This window comes from Battus philenor, unplaced genomic scaffold (assembly GCF_028537555.1).
Source record: "Battus philenor isolate CCGP_79_NKW_IND1 unplaced genomic scaffold, ilBatPhil1.0.hap1 SCAF_4, whole genome shotgun sequence".
In the NCBI taxonomy this organism is placed as follows: Eukaryota; Metazoa; Arthropoda; class Insecta; order Lepidoptera; family Papilionidae; genus Battus; species Battus philenor.
This window is the reverse complement of record NW_027181704.1, coordinates 4,233,240-4,255,480: the sequence shown is the minus strand read 5'-3', so window position 1 is coordinate 4,255,480 and position 22,241 is coordinate 4,233,240. Positions and strand designations below refer to the sequence as shown.

General features: G+C 32.6%; 2 protein-coding genes across 2 annotated transcripts; both read right to left on the bottom strand.

The window, feature by feature from the left end:
* Window positions 1–2,098: 2,098 nt before the first annotated feature.
* LOC137928941 (piggyBac transposable element-derived protein 2-like) lies at window positions 2,099–4,716 on the bottom strand. The gene is made up of 3 exons (XM_068771949.1): window positions 4,681–4,716; window positions 2,516–4,340; window positions 2,099–2,112 (listed from the first exon to the last, which is right to left on the bottom strand). The coding sequence occupies exons 1-3, from the start codon at window positions 4,714–4,716 to the stop codon at window positions 2,099–2,101; spliced, it is 1,875 nt and encodes a 624-aa protein (XP_068628050.1).
* A 3,074-nt stretch (window positions 4,717–7,790) lies between these two features.
* Window positions 7,791–8,838, bottom strand: LOC137928903 (gallerimycin-like). Its single transcript, XM_068771907.1, has 2 exons — window positions 8,741–8,838; window positions 7,791–7,988 (listed from the first exon to the last, which is right to left on the bottom strand). Exons 1-2 carry the CDS (start codon window positions 8,817–8,819, stop codon window positions 7,840–7,842), a joined length of 228 nt encoding a protein of 75 aa, XP_068628008.1. The 5' UTR covers window positions 8,820–8,838; the 3' UTR covers window positions 7,791–7,839.
* Window positions 8,839–22,241: the final 13,403 nt, after the last annotated feature.

The following is a 22,241-nucleotide window of genomic DNA, read 5'->3' as shown; positions in this document are numbered from 1 at the left end:
CTAAAACAAGGAATATTACTTTACATTCTTTGGTCAAATTCGAAGGTATTTATGATTACTTTTACACCGTATCAATTAATTATTTTAAAAATTTTAAAAAGGTCATTGTTGTCAGTTCGCGAGTTAGTTGCTACCGATTCAGAGTTGTTATTAGAGAGAAGCCGAGAAGAACTAGAGTATTCTCTAAATTAATCTAATAATTATATACGCAAAGATTTAAATGTTACTATAAAACTAAAAACAATAATTAAAAACAAATTCATGCTTTGTCTATACATGCGGTCTATACCGCTCCTGATCCTTAGAAATAATATGCGGATTGCACCGTGGCTCCACTGAAGTCCACAATCCTCGCCCTAAAGGTCTTAGGCTAGGTGTCATCTTCGCCCTGCTCACTGCATGGCATAGGGTTTCCCCAAAAAGAGGATATACTATAATCGCCACTCTTGGCAGGTTGGCTGGCGATCGCATGTGGTATTATGGTACCCAGAGGACGTTGCTGCCTATCCTCTGGAAACTTCTTTGTGAGCAGTGGCAATTATATTTAAGTTATAATTAATTAATGCACAAAGTGTAAATTATACAGGATTGTATTCCGAGAATCAAACCCGCGATCTACGATTGCAAGTCCAAAGCTCATACAAGGTTTACACAACTCGATCGTGCATTTATTATGAGTATAATAAATATGCAAATATATGTATGTGTTTTTATGTACCTACATGTTTTCACACAGGGCTACAGCCTGTATATGCATATATATAAATATTTATGTATTTATCTATATGCGTATTTACATATTTGTGTATATATGTATATCTGTACATTTATTACTAATATGTATATATTTTCTAACGTGTACAATAAATGGTAATTAATTTAACTTCGTTTAAATTATATTGCACAAAAGTCTGATCAATATTATTTACAATCAAATAATGACTCATTGCTCCAATGTTAATGTGAGCAACAATGTTAGTTGAACGACCAGCTGTTTGATCCGGTGAAGTCCCGTTACATTGTGTCATGCGGGACTTTACCGCAAGCTGGTTTAAACACGCTTTCTCAAGAATGATGTATTTAAACCATATGTGGTCAAGCCACATTATCTATTTAGAAAATTTTGCTTTCGTATTTTATTTTATTAAAACATTAAATTGCGTTTACATTCATATCTAGCTAGTATGTTTGTATGAGCGGACAACAGAGTAAGATATGTTATCTAAGGCAAAACAGATATAAGTAATTACGGTAAACCAAATGACACTATTTATATAGAAAAATATGTATATTAATATGTATAATTACATAGCAAACGATACAGATCTGGTCTTTTTTTAAGAACCAATGCCTTTTTTTCGTTAACTCAACGCTACTTCGCTACTGTTTGTTATTAAAATATTTACTTGATGTATTTATTTGTCAAAATTATATAGATTATTATATAACTGAAACGCAATGTTAAAGAAAACAATCGAATTTCCAAGGTTGGCGTACAAATAACAAAATAAAATATTCTAAGGCAAATACTAGACCAAATTGATTATATTAATAACAGAGGGCAAGCGCAGAAAACATGGCCGCTGGGAATTGAAGACTGACCACGGGCCGGCAGGCGCAGATTTTCTCCTAAAGTGGACAAATGACCTTTATAATGTCGTAAGAAGACGCTGAATGCAAGCCGTTTCTAACCAATTCTAATAAGTAGAATAAAAGATAAAAACTGTGATAAATATTCGTAAATAATGGAATGTAAATCTGCATAAAACTGAGATTTAAAGAAAATTGTAAATAAAGATACTTAGAATGTAGTGGTTGAGGATGGATGTATGCGAATAGAACGTAAGAGAAAGACTGTGAAAATTGTAGAATGAAAGAAGTAGAAAAATAGATTATGTGATGAATGAAAGAAGAGAGAGATAAAAAACAGAGCGTGAAAAAATCAATAAAGAGAATAAAAGACCCTGACCCCTAAAGATAGGATACGACAGTCCAAATAAAAAAAACAATTCTATTAGAATTCAATGGAGGCAACCTGTGTCCAGTAGTTGATGTGTTGTAGCTGAATTGATGATTACTGACACTTTTATTTAACCCTTTACTTGGCAAGAACTAAAAATATGAAAAAAAAGGAAATTATTGATAAATTTTGTTTAATTTATGAATGGACAACTTGAGAAAAATAAAAATAAAAATCTAGGTATCCTAGGTTTCGAGAAAACTTAAGTACATCACAATGTACACTGCCAATTTTACAGAAATATTATAAATAAATTGTTTGTACATTTTGGTGTACACTACCAAGGACATAATGAATTACATTATTCAGGTTATTATAAATTTATTTCAAAAAAAGGAGGAAATATTTAAATTATTCTTTATTATTTTAGGTGAAAATTACGAAAGCAATTACGTTTTATTTTTCCCACAACAAAACACAAATGTACGTTACATTTTATACAGTAGACAGATGTTCTTCCACTCTTACAATATTTGCAACGCATTGTTTCATTACCTGCTTCTGGAAGATGACCTGTGTTATCAAATCTGACGCTATCAGTTGGTCGGACTGAGACTGGTTTATGGATTTTCAGATTCTCGTCTATATCGTCTGTAACGTTTTGGTTTGTTCCTATTCTATTAGACAACCCATCAAACAATTCAAATCTGAAATCTTTCAATGAAGTCTTCTTCCCATCTCTTCTATGTAGGAGCCAAGCGTTATTTATACACATATCAACAAGTTGTGAAAATATTCCCAAGTACCAACGGTGACTTTTGAAGGGAGTTCTATATAACGATATCAACATATCTGCTAAATCGACCCCTCCCATATGTTTGTTGTAATGTTTGACCACTTGAGGACATTCTACATCTACTTTCTTTTTCTCATCCTTATCGTATCGTTTGATTGTTTCTAAGGGGTACGAGTCTATGTAGGTGCTAATAAGTGTAACCACTTTATTGTCGTTCCACTTTACGACTGCCAACTTATTCTTATTGCAAACCACCTGGGCGCTAGAACCGCGTTTCTTCTTTTTTAATTGTTTGTCAGTTGGCAATAACTCTTGACAGCCTCTGAGACGATTAGTCCTTATTGTTCCTAGACTAAGGATCCCGTATTCTTCCCGCAGAATATATGTTAGTTCAGGCGACATAAAAAAGTTATCAGCATACACAATGGCCGGCTTTTTCTTTATAGTTTGACACAATGCAAGCACTACCATACCTCCTAAACCAATTGTAGCTTCTTTCTCTGAAAAAGTCAGTCCACGAAAGGTATCGTCGCCACCATACAGAATAAAATCGTAGATGATACCCGAAACACCCGCACGGACAAAATTCTTAAACCCCCATTTCTTAGGTTTCATTTTTACGTACTGCTTTCGTTTACCTGCTTTACGACCTTTATAAGGTATCATCATCTCGTCAATGGAATATTTTCCTTGTTCTTCAATTTTCAGAAAATTTTTGCGTATTTTCTCCATTAGGGGGCGAATCTTGAAATAACGGTCTGAATCTTCCAAAGTATTATCAACAAAATGAATATATCGACGTATTTGTTGATACTTTTTGAGAGGCATAAGATCAGCAATGAGAGGGTATCTTGTTTTTCTTGCCCAATAGTCAGTATAAGCTGGCATCTGTACTATACCCATCATGATTTGAATGGCCAGGAAGCTTTTAATCTCATCTTCTGTCAGCTGAATAGATCGACCTAGTTGTTCAACTGCATATAAATTTGTATTATAAACAATGTCAGTAATTAAGTCAGGAGAAAAAAAGAAATAAAAATAATCCAGTACTGTCTCTATTTGTGTTTGATGGAGATTGTATAAGTTTTCTTCAAGAGATACATTGTGACGAAGTACTGCTTTTGACCATTGATAATTTAGGGCGAATTTCTGAACCTTTACTTTTTTGGTCACTACAGTCTTTGTTGTCTTTTTACGCTTGGACCTGGTAAGTAGTAACTGCTGTCCGCTGGTGCTAGGCTGGGGAGATGATAGTTCAACAGAAGGAGATGGCAAAGATTGGATGGAGTTCAATGTGGGTATAACATTGTAGTTACTTGTATTCGGCGATGGAAAAACTTCATCAAATGTTGGTGTGAGTGGTAAAGTAATGGGTATATCATGCTGTTCGTTGTTGGAGTCAGTTGAAGTATCAAGCAAATTAAGGGCTTCTAGTGATGATGCTATTGAAGGTGGATCAGAGGTATCTGGTGAAGGCGGTATATAAGCATTTGCTTCCTCATCAGATGTGGAACTATCGTCAGAGCATGCGTTTTGAGCGGGTACCAAAGCCAAGATCTTATGGGCGCGAGTTAGTTGTAAGTTCTGCAGGCGGAAAAAGAAAAAAAAAAGTTCAAAGCAGACAGTTTTTATGAGAAGGTAAAAAAATAAATAAACAAAAACTGCCGATTCGTTGAAAAACAAAAACTGTGTAAACTTAGCAATGTACAGCGTGGTTACCATAGTTCATTTTTAGTATTTTAGTGCGTTATTGGCAACGTGCAGTGCAGTGTACATACATTTGTTTCAACCAAAATCGGCCATAAAAATTGAGACAGTAACGCATAAAACCACTTTTTGAGTAATACATAGTTTTTAGATCAAATAACACACCATTTTTTATTAGTTTTTGAGCTAAAAAGTAATTTATAACGCAAAAACTTACCCGGGTCCCGCCAACACTTTGTTGTTTCGAAGCCATTTTGAATTTGACATGTGTTGTTCAGTGTTGCAACAACGAAAATATTTTTCTACTAATTCTAAATTATTTAGTAATATTTTTAATAAAAACAAAACAAAAAAATATTATTATTTAACCAGTAAATTTTTTTTGAAATGTATGTACAGTCTAATGTACCTTACCAAGTTAAGGGTTAAACATTTCTAATTTTTATACACATCCATTCTGTTTGGCGTAGGACAGTTCGCCAAGGAGGTTTTTATATATTTTTTCAATTAATTGTAAATTGTATGCAACTGGAAAACGAGAAAATTGTTACAAAAAACAAATGTTATCATTCAAAGGTAATAATCATAAAACCATTCTGAGAATACGCTCTACATGAATACGTTATCGTTTACATACCAAACATTGCTATCGTTCTTTTTGTAGCTTTATTTTATTGCGTCCTATTTTATTTTTAAAAATACCTTTACTATAATTAGTTTAAAATAAGTTTTGTTCCTCGCTCACTATATGCTATAGTTTTAATTAAACAAATAGAATATTATTGTAAATTTTAAGATAAAGGTTATGTAATAATTATAGTAAAATAAACAATAATCGATATTATATTAATATGTTTGACTTACAAAAATATCCTAACAGGTAATTCCAATTAACGTACTGTCGCTTTCAAGATTGAAGCGGCAATAGCCCCGAAACTACTAACGTTGCAACGATTTTTCGCAACACATTCTTTAGTTATTCAGAGACATACTAATAAATAAAAGAGACATTTATTGCTGTTTATCTAGTTTAAAATAAAATAGAACTAGTTCTATTACAGTATTTTACCTATCTTATGTTACACTATTTAATATCTACACTAGGTTTTACACATTATTTATTTATATTATTTATATATTTTTAGACGATAGGATTCTTCTAACACCTTTTCCCTCATCAACGGACTCCTATTCTTCTCTATTTTTTGCTATGTTCCTCCTGTAAACTTAGCAACTAGGTAACTATTGTTTTTACTATACGTTATAGCAATGACGCTTTTTATTGCTGGCAAGTATTAAATAAAATAATGAAAATAATTTTAAGTCTTAAAAAAAAACTTTTTGTAACCATTTTTTGCGGAAATTCAATATATATATATATATATATATATGTATATATATATATAAATGGTTTAACACGGTATATATATATTCTTATGAATTTAAACCGTGTTGAAAACCAGTAAATTAATAAAAATGTTACTTATCGTTTTAATATTTATAACTAAGGAGGTTATAAGTTGTTTATAGGAAACTTATTCATTGTTCGGTTAAACTTCATAAGGATTCCTAGTTTAGATAGGAATTTAAAACATTATTTATTTATCATTAAACGATCGGATTCCACCAACAGCTTTTATTTCGACAAAGGACACCTCTAAGGTATCCTCCTTCCTGTTCCTCGCTATTCTTCTTTTTTGCCTAGGTGCTTTTAAAAGGCCATTGTTTCGATTGTCATCCTATGCTTTTTTGTCTTTGGAATACCTCTCTGTTACTATTTGCCTTTTCTATCTCTCATGGAAACATTACCACCATTTGTATGTTAGCCCATATGCGCCCACTACCACTATTTGGGGCCATCGGCTAGAAACAATTTTTCACATCAATTTTTAAATTTAAGGTATTTTTAACGGTATCGAATAAATGTATCATTTTCAATATTCAATTACAATTTGCGTTGTTTTTTGTATGGCAGAAGGTCACTATTATACGTATTGGAATTTATATTTTTTTTTCACAGCGATGAGGGAGCGGGAGGGAACAAGCCTAGGCTTCGCTGAAGAGTCTCAACTGTAGCATTTACCGATGTACTTATTGTATGTAAATGTAAAAGTAATGTAATGTGTCCGATGTAAGTAAGTTTATATAATAAATAAAGTTTATCGATATTTTATTAAATTGGGAAGCTTTCGAAATTTTTGATGAGCTGTATCCTTCCAATTCTATCTATTGCATTCTTTACCGCTGTAGTTAAAGGTAGTCTATTTATTGATTTGACCAGACAGGAAGGCGATTGTCCACGTGGTGTTTTATATCAGTCTATAGACGTTTACTGCAAGACAGGCCTGCTCTAAAGATCGTTACAGTAACTGGTTTTGCTTGACTTCGGTCCACCGAATAGATCACGAGAACTATCGTATCGAACTATCGAATAATCGTCACTTGAGAACCTACGGACACAGCTTTTATTGTTTACTTTCACTCTGTACGGTTTTTTGAAGAAGTTATATGGCTTTTCTAGTCATAAATCTACGCGTGGAACATTTTGTTGTTTTATAGGGAGAAGATCCAGTATAACATGTCGAGTCATCTAAAACGGATATGTATTTACTTAAAAATGGATCAACTTATTTTATCACAAAAGGTTGATTTTACTAACGCTACTATTTTGAAAATGTATCACTGTCTACATATTATTTTTTTCGAGCTTACTAATCTAATAAGAGAGCTTATTAATCTAGTGAGATTAGTAAATCTTACTACTGTGGTAACTCTGTAGTGAGAGGAGACATGAAGACAAATTAGTATACGTGCGCAAATAAATATTTTAGCTTAAATGTGAAAACTATTGCAATTTGATAAATGTCAAACCCTTTTCAGATTATTTGTTCTAAACCCGTTTTTTTTTAAAAAAAAAATTATTTTCCATTTTTTATGAGCTGAAGTGATGGAATAATTTACACAGTCCTATAGAATATGTGTATGGGTTCGATCTTCTTAAAGTTACTGAATTTGATAACTTAGGTGTTTATTATACGTTAGTGATTCAGTTTGAGCTAATTATTAAGTGAAATTTGAAAATAAGATTATTTACTAATCCAAACGTACACAACATGATTCTAATGTTTATTTTCATATATCTTAAAACTCACTTTTCATCGTCATTGTCGATTCTACACGTAAAAATTTTTGAATGGTTTTTACGAAAAATAATCTCCTTTCGTGTCGCCTTATTTAGAACTAAGGAGTAATAAAACTTTGTATTGTATTTATAAATGGTATTTATTACACTTAATCATCGTGCGGTTGAACTTCGATGTACTTTGTATTTATATGGTTATAAATTAAGGCAGCAACTAATGGATTAACAGCTTTATCATAGGCACACGCATCCATTAATAGTACAATAGCCGCCCGACTTATGACCCCGTTGCCTACAATTGCCTATGCATTCGTAGAAAATGCAACCAGGTGGTGGTTTCACGAAGATTGTGTCCCTTTTCAATCGCAACAAAGGTGATGGGTCTGAAACAATAATGCAATTTTTGTGTATCTTATTTAATTTTACAATACTTTTAGCTATATAGCAAGCTATATAGGTTAGAAAGCTGTGTTCACGTAAACCAGTTGAAGCTTCAGCAGACCGGTCATCGTGATGTTCTTTGGGGGAGGCCTATGAATTGCAGTGGGCATCTATCGGCTATCGTGATAATGATGATAGACTGTACTTTATTCGTCGAGTATATTGTTCATATTAAATTACAGCGATAAGTATCTATTTATAATGCGAATAGAACACAGTTTAAACATTTTACAGGTCGCTGAACTCTTCGCTGCTGTGTATCGTATCATATATATCATATCATAATCTGTATTTATAAAAACGAATCAATGATTCCTCTGGTTACGCCATAACTCGAGAACGTTTCTATCGATTAATTTCATTTTTATTTAGTTTTTTCTGGGTAATTTACACAAAGTTATGAATAAAAATTAGAGCAGAAACTTGAAAAAAATGAAAAAAGAAGAAAATTGATTATTAAAACTATGCTTTTGACGGTTCGCTATAAACTTATGTTACATAAATTACATTTTTTTAAGAATGCATCATCAATGCATCGGGACAGTCTGTAAACAATACATTATTACAACAGAACAAAAGATAGAAAATTAATAAAAAGAGATCATTAATAAAACATATGCAATCATATAATAATTAAATGTATATCAGTAAAAAAAATTGTTGGTTCGTAATTTTAATAACTAAAAACACTTACTTTGATCATCTTCAGGGGATAACGCTGATACAATAGTGAATCCAACAAAAAACGCGATCAAAATAATATGTGCCTTCATTGTGAATAGTTGTGTTAATCTGCAAAACGACATTGTATTGTTTCTGGAGAAGTTGTTGCTGTTAGCCTTGCGGCTTTTACAGCTTCATCTGTATGAGTTCACGGAACGGAGGGGTCCGTGAACTTTAAAACTTAACAAAGTTTGAGTGTCGGAACTCGTATCAGGGACGGTGGTGAGCAAAACGACACGATTCCAACTTCTATATATATCTACCACTCCAACCTCGAATCCTTTGACATGAACCATCAATTCTAAGAAAATAATATAAGCAACGGTATTTATCGATAACGTCGACGTCCAATACTTGGCCACAATGGAAGCGAGAGATTATTACGGAGCAAAACCGGCAAGGAACGACGAACATGAGACAAAGTTTTTTAAAACATATTTTGTAAAGTGATAGGTATCGGATGAAGTAAATGTGGAACGAAAAGGGAATTCCCGGCGTCAATTTCTCATAACAAATTGCATACAATAAATTTATTCCCGCGTAGTACAAATTGAAACTATAATATTTTACAAGTAAAGCTGCGAGTTGTTTGCGGATATAATGATATACGTTTGGTTAAAGATTCATGTTCAAATTGGATTTGTGATAAGATATCATTAATAATATTATTTATTCTACTGTGACATATTGAGAGAAAATAATATGTGCTATCTCACTTGTTTATAGACATTTATCTAATTTTTCTTACGCTATATTTTATTAAAACATTTTTATACAAGTATATTCATACATAATCATGTGTGTGTATTATGCGTGTGCGTGTGTGAGCTAATAAGAGGCAGGAGAATTGTTAATTTTAATTTTGCGTTTATTAAAAGTTACATCTAGTTACTGTACCGTACTGTACAAATTGTACCGTGTGTTCATAATAAAACAATGTTATTTTTATATTGCGCTGTTTTATTATCTATAGAATATATAACTGTCTTACCAATAGGACTTTACATTTTTATAAAGAGACTGTTTTATAGAAACAAGTTTATAAAACGAAAACAATCCAGAATAAAAAAATCCTATGATAGTGTGATAGATTTTTTAGTGATAAATAAAGCTTTGGCAATGAAATAACGAGTAAGAATATTGTAAAAGCAACTCAAAAAACCTGTCCGAGTTTATTAAAGGCTGTTCCCAGATCATGGTGCACTTGGAATGTTTGCTTGGAGCATTAAGTTCAAGGAAGCTAAAGAATCGATTTGGATCACATTTTTAAACTTTATTTACAAGCTTGGACACGGTGGCATTTAACATAACTGCGATCTGATTAATGACGTAATCTATTAGCTGGTTTACGGCATCCTCTATGCTTTTCTTTGACCTAAAACTACGAGCGCTCTTTGATAACTCCGTGACTATCTTAGTATTTTTAATAAGCAAATAAATATTTTGTTTTTCAACATAATTTCCTTTTAGATTTATATACACATAGATAACACATTTAGGTTAGCGTTAATTTAGTTATGCATTTCAAATAACAGGTTTTCTCAAGGTACGTAAAATTGGCGTCAGTTTTGGAAAGCCGTCAAAAGAACAGATCCTATATCTGTTATTTTGGCTGCATTTATTACTACCTAGCCATATCTTCTAAGTTGCAAAAACACAATAGCCGCGGGGGACTAAATGTGGAGAATATAATGGTTGGAGTAGCAATTCATAGCCCAGTTTATAGATTTTTGTCATCGTCACACACATGTGCAATTTTACCATGGTGGAACAGTACTAATTTTTCACCTAATGGTTATTTCTGCTTTGCATCCATATGAAATATACCTAAGACTTCTAAATATTAGTTTTTTCTTTCTCTACGTAACCTATGAACGTCTCCGCTTGCATCCTAAAATATATGACTATGATCTTGCTAGTTATTAATATGAAGAAATCTACTGTTTTGAGCACTCCTCGGTCTTTAGGGTATTGTAATGAATCCATGTTTCGTCTACGATTATATAACAATAGAAGGTCACTATTCTGCTTAGTGCTTTACAATTTTACGGATTTGATGTGTCACAGCGATGAGAGCACATAACCTAAATTTTTAGTAACTAAGCTCGAGGCCTTGCTGGAGAATCGAGGTCTGATGATCACCGACGGTCCAAAAATAGCTCTTCTGAAGTGGTCGAGTTCGAAAGGTTCGCGAATGGCAAACACGAGCCGGAAGATGCGACGTGGGTAGACCCCATTAAGTGAACGACGATATAGTTAAGGTTGTGAAAAGCGGACAGCGTAAGACTTGTCATCGTGGCACTCTTCGGGCGAGATCTATGCTTTGAAGAGGGCGTCTATGGGGTAAAACGATGACGACTATTATGTGTTATCATGTTTAAAGCCTCCTGTGCGAATTTTTCAGAAATAGATGTATTTAGTATTGAGATAAGTATTATTATAGAACCTTATTGTTATACCTGACTGTTAAGTGTCTGCATTACAACGTGAGACATATAGTGTTCCGGTGAGACGTAACATCTCTTCTGGTTTCTACGTCACAAATCTGCTGTAAATTTACATATATCTCAACACGATGCTCTCATTTTATTGGTTTAAAGAAATGCAGTAGGTTTTGTATCACAAAATCTTATAATATTAAAAATTATATAAAATTTTGTGAATTGTAACAAATGTAGAGAAATGTATTAGAATATTGAAATAGTCTACGTAGTTCAATACGATCTTTGAGTTTTAATCGATCCATGTTAAATCGGGGATCATTAATAAATAGATGAAATAGTTATTAATTTATAACTCCTTGTAAAATTTACAATCGAGAGTTTCCGAAACCATTAAATAACGTAATTAAAAAATAAAGAAAAAAAAGTTTATTGGAGGCATGGTATTTTTAAATTTCGTATATTTGGAGTAATATAGGGACTTAATATCTAAGAAACAGATGTCGTTGTCGGCACTGGTTGCACATGGTTGCGATTACGATTTTTCCCCGCATACTTTGAACATTACGTACAATTTGTGTTACTAGTAAAAGAATTATATAAATATATATATTTATTTACATTATCGTCTTGGTTTTTCTTAATCCGGCGTGAGGAAGCGACACTTTTTATTTTTATTTTATTTAAATAATAAATACAATAATTTATATTTCCGGTAAAAATTTAAAAAAATACAACATGGTCTATCATAACAACTTAGACAGATAATAATTTACATTTTTTTTCTGAACAACGTAAAATAGTTTTCTTCCTGTTAAAATAAAATTTAAATGTGTTCTTTAAAATTCAAACAAAAAACTTGCTTACGTTCGAAATGTTCATTGGACCATTTATTTTCCTTAGTATATTGAGCGGTCATTACGAAAGGATAGTTTTTTGCGGCTTTGGGAACTCTGGGTCGAGTCTTGTCGGCAATTTATTTTATTCTACGAGAGCAATTCACAATAAGTGGACATGATGACACTGACTGATATATTTCTTATTGGGATCGTTTTAGATATTGTTGAGTCATATTTTGTCTTCATAAAGAATGGATAATAGCTTTACAGTACATAAGTTTATTTAAATTTATTTACCATTTCAGAAAATCAAGATGAAGTAATAATAGCCTGAAATAATGTCCTCCGAGCTCTCTATAGGCATTGAAAAAAGCTTTCAATGTTCTTTCACATAATTTAATTATTTGGAACCAAAAATAGAATATAAAATATACAAGTTTATTGGAATGTTTATATAATATGTAAATGCGATTACAGGTGTAAAAGGTTGATAAAAGTTGAAAAAAGAAGATAAAAGATTTCAAGCTTATACAGTCATTTAGAATTACCCTATGTAAACCGATCACTTTAAAACACGTTACATTAATTTAGTTTTTCTATTATGTGACAAGCATTTACTTCTGACAGTACAAAGGTAGTAAAGAATAATTTACTAGGTCAGGGCTAAAGCCGGTCGCATCTTCAGCAGGCTTTATTCCCTTATCTGCTCCTCTGGCTAACTCCCACTAAGGCACAAACTGCACTTGTACAAAACTTGCTTAAGACTAGTTTTTTATTGCGCAAGCGTTGTATTCGTACACGCCGCTCCTACCGCCCTCAACTCTCTGTAAACGCTCCAAAACCGCTTCACCCGGATAGCCACTAGGGCGGAGTGGTATCAGCGCAATGTAGACTTCCATAGCGACCTCAAACTCCCTACGGTCCACGAGTTCTGTAAGGCCTACTCAAAGACTTACTTTGAGTCGACCTCTTCACACCCCAACCCCCTTGAATAAGTAAAGAAGAAAGGAGAAATCTTTTTCTTACTACATATCAATATGTTATAAAAATATTTCGGAAACCATAGATTTTGGATAGAGTGTTGTGTTGGTACCTTAATTAATTTATCATTGCACTGCCTAAACGGTTAACTGGTAGATAAAACTTTCGTCATTAATGTCATATCATTAATTGTATAAGAAGTGTTAAATAAATAAATAAAAAGACATATACCAATGAGACATTTTAAATAGATTCAAAAGATAATATATATATTTTTTATTTTAATGCGTAGTCCTCTTACTGACTCAAATTTGGAAGTATTAAAGGGAGCCCTTGCTTCATTTTAATCCGAAACACAAATAAGAGTACGCTTCGAAACATAATTTAAACTCGTTTACCATCTGCGTAAATACAATCGCACCAAGGTTCAATTTGTTTATTGACACAAGCATTCAACTTAATTGATTGCAGACTGTTTTACTGAAAGCTTTCCATTAAGTGATTTAAGAGATTGATAATAAACCTAGACTAACCCGTCCACTGGCTCTACCGTTGGACGCTCCACAAAAGAGGGTTTAAAATTGTCATTAGAAAATATATGAGCCGTACATTATCTAATTACTATATAAAATATTAACAGCGAGAAACGTTGACACATTTACTTGACAAACTTGTAAAATGTCACAGTTTTTATTTTGTTTAGTTATCTATATACATAAAATATTGCCACTTATGTAGAGACTCATCATGATATCTCTGAAACCATAAAGTTTAAAGACTTGAAATTTGCTACAAATATTTTATATGCTAAGCACAGTTCAGCTAAGAATGTATTTTACTCAATTCCATCCATAGAGCGTTCATTAAAAAATGCTTATTAACTAGCTCTTATAAACCTTAAACATGGAATGTTTTTTATTTATTTCATTTTATAATATTGCACCAGCAAATAGTCTATTCTCTACTTAAAATAAATATTAAGAAGATGCAAGTGTTAAATAAAAATTCTTTTCCACTTGCCTATAAAATTGTTTAATAGTTGATAACGAATAACTATAATAATTTGAAGCCCGAGGTACGTATCTAAATAGCTTTTTATAAATAAATAATAATGTAAGGGATTTGTTTATGTTATATTTATTTTTATGATTACAAATCAGAGACGAACTATGATATAGGTAAAGTCTGATAATTGAAGGCAAGTTAGTAAAAGCACCTGTTTGTCACAGAGCAGGTGGACTGGTGATCCTGTTAAGTTAGTCGAAAAACATTAAATTTAATTATTTTTCCAACCGATCTTTTTGGAAATCTTTAAAGGAGGTGATGATGATGAAACGGTGAAAGCCTTTATATTACTTTCTTAAAATCTTTAACAAGCCGGTAAACTGTATTCAATAGTAAAAAATACTTTATGAATTATTAATTCTTAGATTTTATACAAATTTGAGTCACAGTTATTGTAAACGACTCAAGGAATAACATTTTATTTTTTCTGCGGATGTTGTATACATATAATTGTTAATAAAGTGAGTAACACGAATTGTACAGTTTTTATTCATGATAAACAGGCATATATTTATATTTACAAATAAATTTCGTGTTCATCATTCCTACCCATTATGGCTAAATAAATTAAATTAAGTTTTCAGTTATCTGTGGATTTAAAATTAAAGTGTATACACATTATTTAATATCGTGTATGATAAAGAGTAAATATTTGAAACCGTGTGCACGTACTGCTTTGGTAAAGTGCGGTATTGTTTGAGAAAACAATACGATACGTATTTCAATATTTTAAATTAAATGTAAAATTGGATTTTATTTATTTATTATTCATTCGTTTACAAAAATAATAATTCACATCAGAGTTTTTAATACTTTCTCATAAAATACTTTCAGAATTCAGCTAGTTCTAGTGGACCCCGAGGCATATTTATAAAATATTTTCAAAAATAGATATAAAATGTGATAATTACGCAATTACGAGGTATTTAGGAAATCTCGATATGCTTAAATGATCGTCAATTTGCAAGTTTTAACAAGTAATAGTCGTAGGTGATGTCCGGCCGACATTTTAATTCTTCGTTATCGAAAGCAGATAAATTTTTTAAGGACCCCGCTTACGAATTGTGGACCCTTCTATTTGAACTTATCTTTATGTCACGTCAATGTATACACCCGTCGAGTCTCCCGTGAATCCCTAAGGCTTTCCTCCTGGACCACTTTAGGAACTAATGGATACTATGGTTAAAACACATAGGTCTATCATAAGAAGAGTTAAGTTATGTGTTACAATGAATAGTTGAGAATACCCTGAGATAATATTTAAATATCGATTGACATAAAAAATACTAGACTATAACAACAGATAAAACAATTTTTTGAAATTTAATGCGGTATAATGTACTTTTATTTTAATTACTACTTGTGTGCTTTGGAAGTAAATACTGCTTGACCGAAATACAGTTTTCAAGTAAACTGCGATTAAACCTTTAAAAAATGTTTTGTTACTATCAGCAATATTCCTAAGAAGACATATACTCGGATAAGTAGGGGTTTGGGTAAACTAGAAGTTTCTCTATGACACAATATATAAGCTTTTACTATAGGTTCCTAGATAATATTCAGAATGCTCCTTCAGTTAGATCTAAAATAAATGTCCAAGAATGTTTTTGGTTAGTACTTTGGGAAAGAGACGATGAGCCTTTATGCTATTTCAATATGCACCATAATATGACTTACGTTTAAATAATTTAAAAATAAATAAACAAAAAGGTTTTATAAAAAAAATACAAGAATATACTTAAAGATCCTATTGAATGCGAACAGAGTCATAAACCATAGTTTCTGAATTTGAATAAACAGTTAATAGTTTATGTGAATCGAACAATAATAGGTCTTGATTAATTACGTATGCTTTGTTTGTTTAGTGTAAATAAGCTTACGTAATGGTTTCCGTTTAGACATTTGGTATGTATGTGTCAATAGCAGGATTAATTTTAGTAGATGGTGTTGTACGCCGGGCTTAGAATTGCTGTTTGAAATAGTAGTTTTATTTTAGTCATTGAACAATGAAACACATTTTAACTAATACAAATAAAAGTTATGTTTTTTATATATAAATGCTTTAAGTTTGTAATAATTGGTATTTTTATCAATTATTCAATCAGGAATAAGGATATCCGTAGAAAATCGAAATTAAGTGGCATATCCTAGTGTAATTACAAATTGAACTGCGGACATATGGTCGCTCGTACGATGGGGTTCTGGAGCAGATTAATAAGTTGAAGTGGCAGTGGATAAGTTACATGGGCGCTAAAGCCTTAGGGTTTTGGAGTTAAGACCATAGACCAGCAAGCGCAGCATATGACGACCATCTACAAGGTGGACAGACTGAAAATGATAAATAAAGGCCACTTTCTACAGGTCCTATTGGAAATGTTAAGGGAAGGCTCGCGTCTAGCTGTGGACGTTCTACAATCGAAATAATGATGATGAACATTGAAACCCAATTATACTTTTGTTGACTCATGAACTGTAAAGAAGTCCATCGATTAACTAAACTTTAAATAGAAATTTTTATATAATGGAATCAGGAGTTACCTTGCGGTAGTCCATCATAAGTAAGTAAAGGACCAATATTTAGCCACTTCCACATATGCAGTGGTAGTCGTGCAACAAAGTGCACCGCCTGCTAGCCCGCAACAATGCGAATTACACAACTGCTACCGTTAAACTACTCAACACGTGTTTCACCCCTCCACGGGGCATCTTCAGGAGTTATGTTACACCGATTAGTGCCAAACACAGAGTGATATCTGATCACACATTGTTTGCCGCATACGCATTTATCAGCGGACAGCAGACAGAAATAACTGGCAGGTATGAATGCCTGTAGGAAAGTGGAGGTGGAGGAGCTTGGAGAAAGAATTAAGAGAAGTAACATCTCCTCCCTGGCAGGCGACGAAAAACATCGCTCCGTATTCCAAAGTTTATGTAGAAAAATTGGATAGAGTGTAATACGTAGTAATAAGATCTAGTTACGTGAGGCAGGCTCGGATAAGACTTCAAAACTTCTTAAAGAAACTGAGTTAAAATTTGTTTTTATATCGGTTTTACTAAAAAAACATAAATAAAAACAAGATATGGACGCTAGTCATAGACCAGTAACAAAGTCTGTGATAGCAAAGTAATGTGATAGTTACAACAAATCTGTGATATCTTTGGAATGCAGAAGAGGGATATAAGAGGATGTTTGAACGAAATGCAAAGAATTTAAAGAGTGACAAATATTGTAAAGAAAGAAAGATGATGAAAAAAAGAAAATGCGAAGCACGAAAGAATAAAATAAAAGTAAAAATTAAAACTGAAAAAATATTTACCATTGTAAACAAAGCCCTTATCTCATATTTAGGAGTGAATAAGAGGTCCTGAAAACGGAGGCCATAAAAATCCTTTCGAACGAGACAGAAAAAGATACCCGTGCTGGAAAAATAGTATTCATTTCATGATGTTCCAAGTTTGTAATGCTGTATTAATAATTTTTATTTTGAATCTCCCTGTTTGAGAATTTGAAATAATGTGACGCACAATGTGTGAAAGATATATCGCGCCGCGACGCGTAAACGAAGAATCTTCGTAGTAATGGTTCGGGGCCGGGATTTACTCTAAGCCTCGTGCCGATATCGTGGCGGTTAACTCCTATTACGCATTCGAATCGTTGCCTCGAGGCAGGTGGGGATGACAAGATTAATAACCTCGTTCCATCTCTGTCGCACTTTAGCGCGACGATAATGTAAATAATCCTGATTATTTTTTTTTTCAATATTTTAAAATATCATTTGTAGGGACTGAAGTATTTCGGAAAACGTAGTTTGTACTTATATTTTCAGTGGTCAAACAATTTATCGAATGTATACAAAATCCAGTTTTTAATTAAGGAAAAAATTGATTGCCTGCGTCACGGTTACAACAAACAGAAAAAAGTGTGGGTGGACTTGGAGGCCTAAATAACTAATATTTACAGGAGTGTGTAGCCGAGGAAGGGTTTTTTTAGTACCTTTAATATCTTTTCCGCGTATTTTTTTTAAATTCAAACAAAACCAATGGTATTGGTCTTCTTCCTTTGTTCTTATATTTTATATTAAAGAAATATAATAAGTAAGATTTAATCTTTTTCTAAATTTTCATGTAAATTGTTTTATCTAACGTTTGATTATTTAATTAAAATGGAGTAATTTAAATACATTTCTGCGTATATTTAAACGCTGCTTGTAGATTTGTTGTTTAAAATCCAAGGCCCAGGGTAAGACTCATCCAAATATTAATTATTAAACATACGGTAGATTACATGTTTTGTTGAATCGAACCGGTTAAGATAAAATGCCCGAGAAAAACAGACCAAAGAAACTAAGCGACAATAAATACTTTTTTCAATAATGTAAAGTTACATATTTAATAAACATTGAAATAGCCTAGAGGCGAATACATCATTCCTATTTTGTACGAAGTACCCTTAGCACAAAAATGCAAAGCTTAGCAAAAAATTCTTTATTGATGTTTTATAAATCGGGCTATGCTCCTACTGTAAAAACGAATACATTGCAAATGGATAGATTTGACATCATCGTATTAAGTCTCTTCAAAAAATAACTGAAAATACTTTGTGAAAGCGATGTTAACTGATAAGAAATGATCAAAAAGTAAGGTGAAATCGTCATTTAAAACCACCGTGCATTAGGAAGGCAGGTAAATTTTTCCTTGATATCTAAAAATGTCTATAACATTTGCTAAGCGTCTGTTTGTCAAAAGGTTTAATAATCTCAGAGTTTCAGTTTCAGTTACTGTTTCAGTCATAAACACAAAATCACTCAATTTTTTTTTAAAAAGCACTAAATTGGACTTATATTATTTAGAAACAACCGAATATGCCTGATTTGGCTCCGTACGCCTTTTTTATATTCAGCAAACTCAAGACACTAATGCAGGGACGAGGTTTTGACTTGATTAAGGAGATAAAGACCGAATCAAAGATGGTCGTGAAAGCTATGGCCGAAAAAGACTATTCCGTCTGTTTCGAGGACTGGAAACAGCGTCAGCAAAAGTGCGTTTTATCGGACAGGGATAAATAATAAAATATCAAGTAAAGCTTTTTTTCTGAACAAGGCTTTATATTCTTAAGTAGTACTGACGACAGAAAAAGATATAGCACGATTAAACATACAACTCAATATCAAAGTAATTTAAATTAAAAATGTCTTTTTCGCGTTGTATCTTACATAGAGACGCAAAAGTTAAGTTTATGTATGTTACACTTAAATATTAGGTATTATACAGACGGGAATTCTGACAATAAATTATTACCTTTTCAGTCGCAAGACATTTATAATAGGATCAGTTAGAAGCGTTCTGCAGGGTTTTCCGGACGTTCTTCGCTGCGCTTTCCCGCCTATGATTTTAGAGGCCTATCTGTTCTGCGCGCTATATGAAATAAATCATTAATTTTAATTAATTTCGAACAAGCGTGTCATCATTAATTTTAAAATTATTTTTACCGTGCGTCGCAAAGTATTCTATCGACTATCACTTTAGCTTGCTAACATAACAACGCTTCTGAATTTTTCGGTCAAAATTTTGCGGATGGCAGAGAACCCTTAACCTCTATTGAATTGTGTTTTTGATCTATTTCAAATGAAGAAATATTGCCACAGCCCGCGTCCGAGGTGGATAACTGGCTTTAAGACTTTATACACAAAAGCTACGAGTTGTAAGCGTTCTTATTAAGTTATTATTGGACGTGTTTTACTATGTCATAATATAAAATTTAAGCATTTTAAAACCTTGCGAACTATGGATAATAATTTTAAATTTGGAACGAAGTTTTGGGTTGCATTATTTTTAAAATAAAAATGAATAATTATGAAGATAAATTAAAATTGAAATATTTGTTAGAAGTTGATAGAAATTTATACGCTGAAAGAAAATAAGCGAGGGAATTACTGTGATTGCTAATTAAAATAGTATTATTTTTTAAAAGATATATCGAATTGTTCATTGAGAAAAGCGTATAAAATTTAAATAGCCCTGTTAGATATAACGCAATAAAAAATTCAGAAATAGACTTCACCGTAAATAAAAACAAATTGCATGGAAAATACGCGCATAAATAATAGTTTATCACACATACAATTTAAACAAATGTTTCCATCCGGGATATGGTTGTTATAAAACTGCGAGCTAGTGCTCACAAAATTATAGTTCCAATTTTCACAATGTGAAAATAGATTTATTGTATGCAATTCTGGACTGGGAAATAAACTGGGTTTCCCTTACACGCTGAACAATCATTTCTCCCGTCATTCCGCGCTTTTACAATGCTAAACCGGATTGAGAAAATATTCAGTGAGGCGTTGGTCGGGAAATGACGCCCGTAGTTAATCTTTTGCAAAACCATGAATAAACTTGCACTTTTTTCGTTCATATGCATAGACCTTTTAAACCTATCTAAATTTGAAAGCTTTGTGATAGCACATATTTTAATTTAAATACTTTATTGTACGCGTTACAATTAGAAAATTTATACGTTCTCATAAAAGTATGTTTTTGTTTCCGTTACGTGTAATAAATCAATTAAAAAATCACACTAGAACAAAGTTTTCAAATTTATAATGGATTAAAAGGACTTCTGAGGGAGTCTTGTTACTTCAGGTATTTTCTTGCAAACAACCGTAGAAAGGAAAGTGAAGAAGTACATATACCTGGTAGGCTATGCATATAACCTATTCAAAAATACTAATCGTCGTCGTTTCAAGCCATAGATGCCCACTATAAGGCAAAGGCCTCTTTCAAAGATATCTATAGGAGGATATACCATAACGGCCATGATTAGCAGGCCAGTGGACGATCGCTATGTGGTGTTATGGTACGCAGTGGACGCCGCTGCCAATCCTCTGGAAATTTGTTTGTGAGCATTGGCAATCTTATATAATTAATACACATAATGTGTGACATAAGACTGTGTCCTGGGAATGGAATTCGCGACTTACGATCGCAAGCTTCAGCCCTCTGCCTTTGGGCTACCATTGCCCGAAATGCAACTACATATATATACACGACTTAAGTTAGATAACTAATGTATAGCACTCACCGAGTAAGAAAAAAGAACAATATTATATATCGTATTCTGTTTTAATATTATTAATAAATAAAGTTATAAAAGTGGACATAAAAATCAATCTACACAATTATTTTCCTTCAAACTTATTACTACTTAACAGGTAAACTCTTATTATATGTTCTTCTACCTCGCATTATGTGACTTTAAATTCCGCGGCGCGTGACCTGAGAAAGACGCGTGTAAAGTCGAGGCTATTCCGCACGCATGTCTGTATGCCGTGATGAAAAAGTAAACTCAGGAAAATGTTACAAAGGTGTGAGGTGTTCCACACCGCACTTTAGCCGCGGGTGACGCGTTCTATTGAGACTGGTTAGCAAAGCAAGCATTCACAACTGTCTTTCTTTTCAACTTTAGCCTTTTGACGACAGCAGCAATTGAGAGAATCGGTTAGTGTTTTTATTTACATATTCTCACAAAGTGAATATAATTTTAATTTGTTTTATTTATTTTAAAATCATCGTCATCATTTAAGCCGCAGGCCGCCCACAGCTGAACATAGGCCCACTCTATAGATTTACAGTAATATCGGTAGAAAGCAGCTTGCATCTATCGCTGCATTGGCGGACATTCTACACTACGTCTTCTAAATTAGAAAAATATCTTTTTCTTATGCATATATCACCTGTTTTCGTATAAACCTTAAAATATCGCTATACTGTACAGGATGTGTGGTGGCAGAATTTGGATTTCAAATACAATTTATTTAAAAAAAAAAAAAAAAAATTGTCTAGTTGCTGACCATTACGTCGGGCACACTCTTGGAATCTGGCCACGGTATTTCATATTATTCCATATAAAAGTGCTCGTGGGATATCACTTAACTCGTGTGATGTTTAAACGAGGAGTTTCTTAGTAAATTTTCTCGGTAGGTAAATTAAAATTTCTATTAATAAAAATTGTAGCTATGCACACAGACGATTTTAGGTTTTCGTAAGACGAAGATACAGGCAGTTTGTAACCGATCCTATAAGAAAATTATGAAGGAGGCCTCCATCAAGCAGTGGACGACCTTTAGTTAAAATGATAATGATTTTT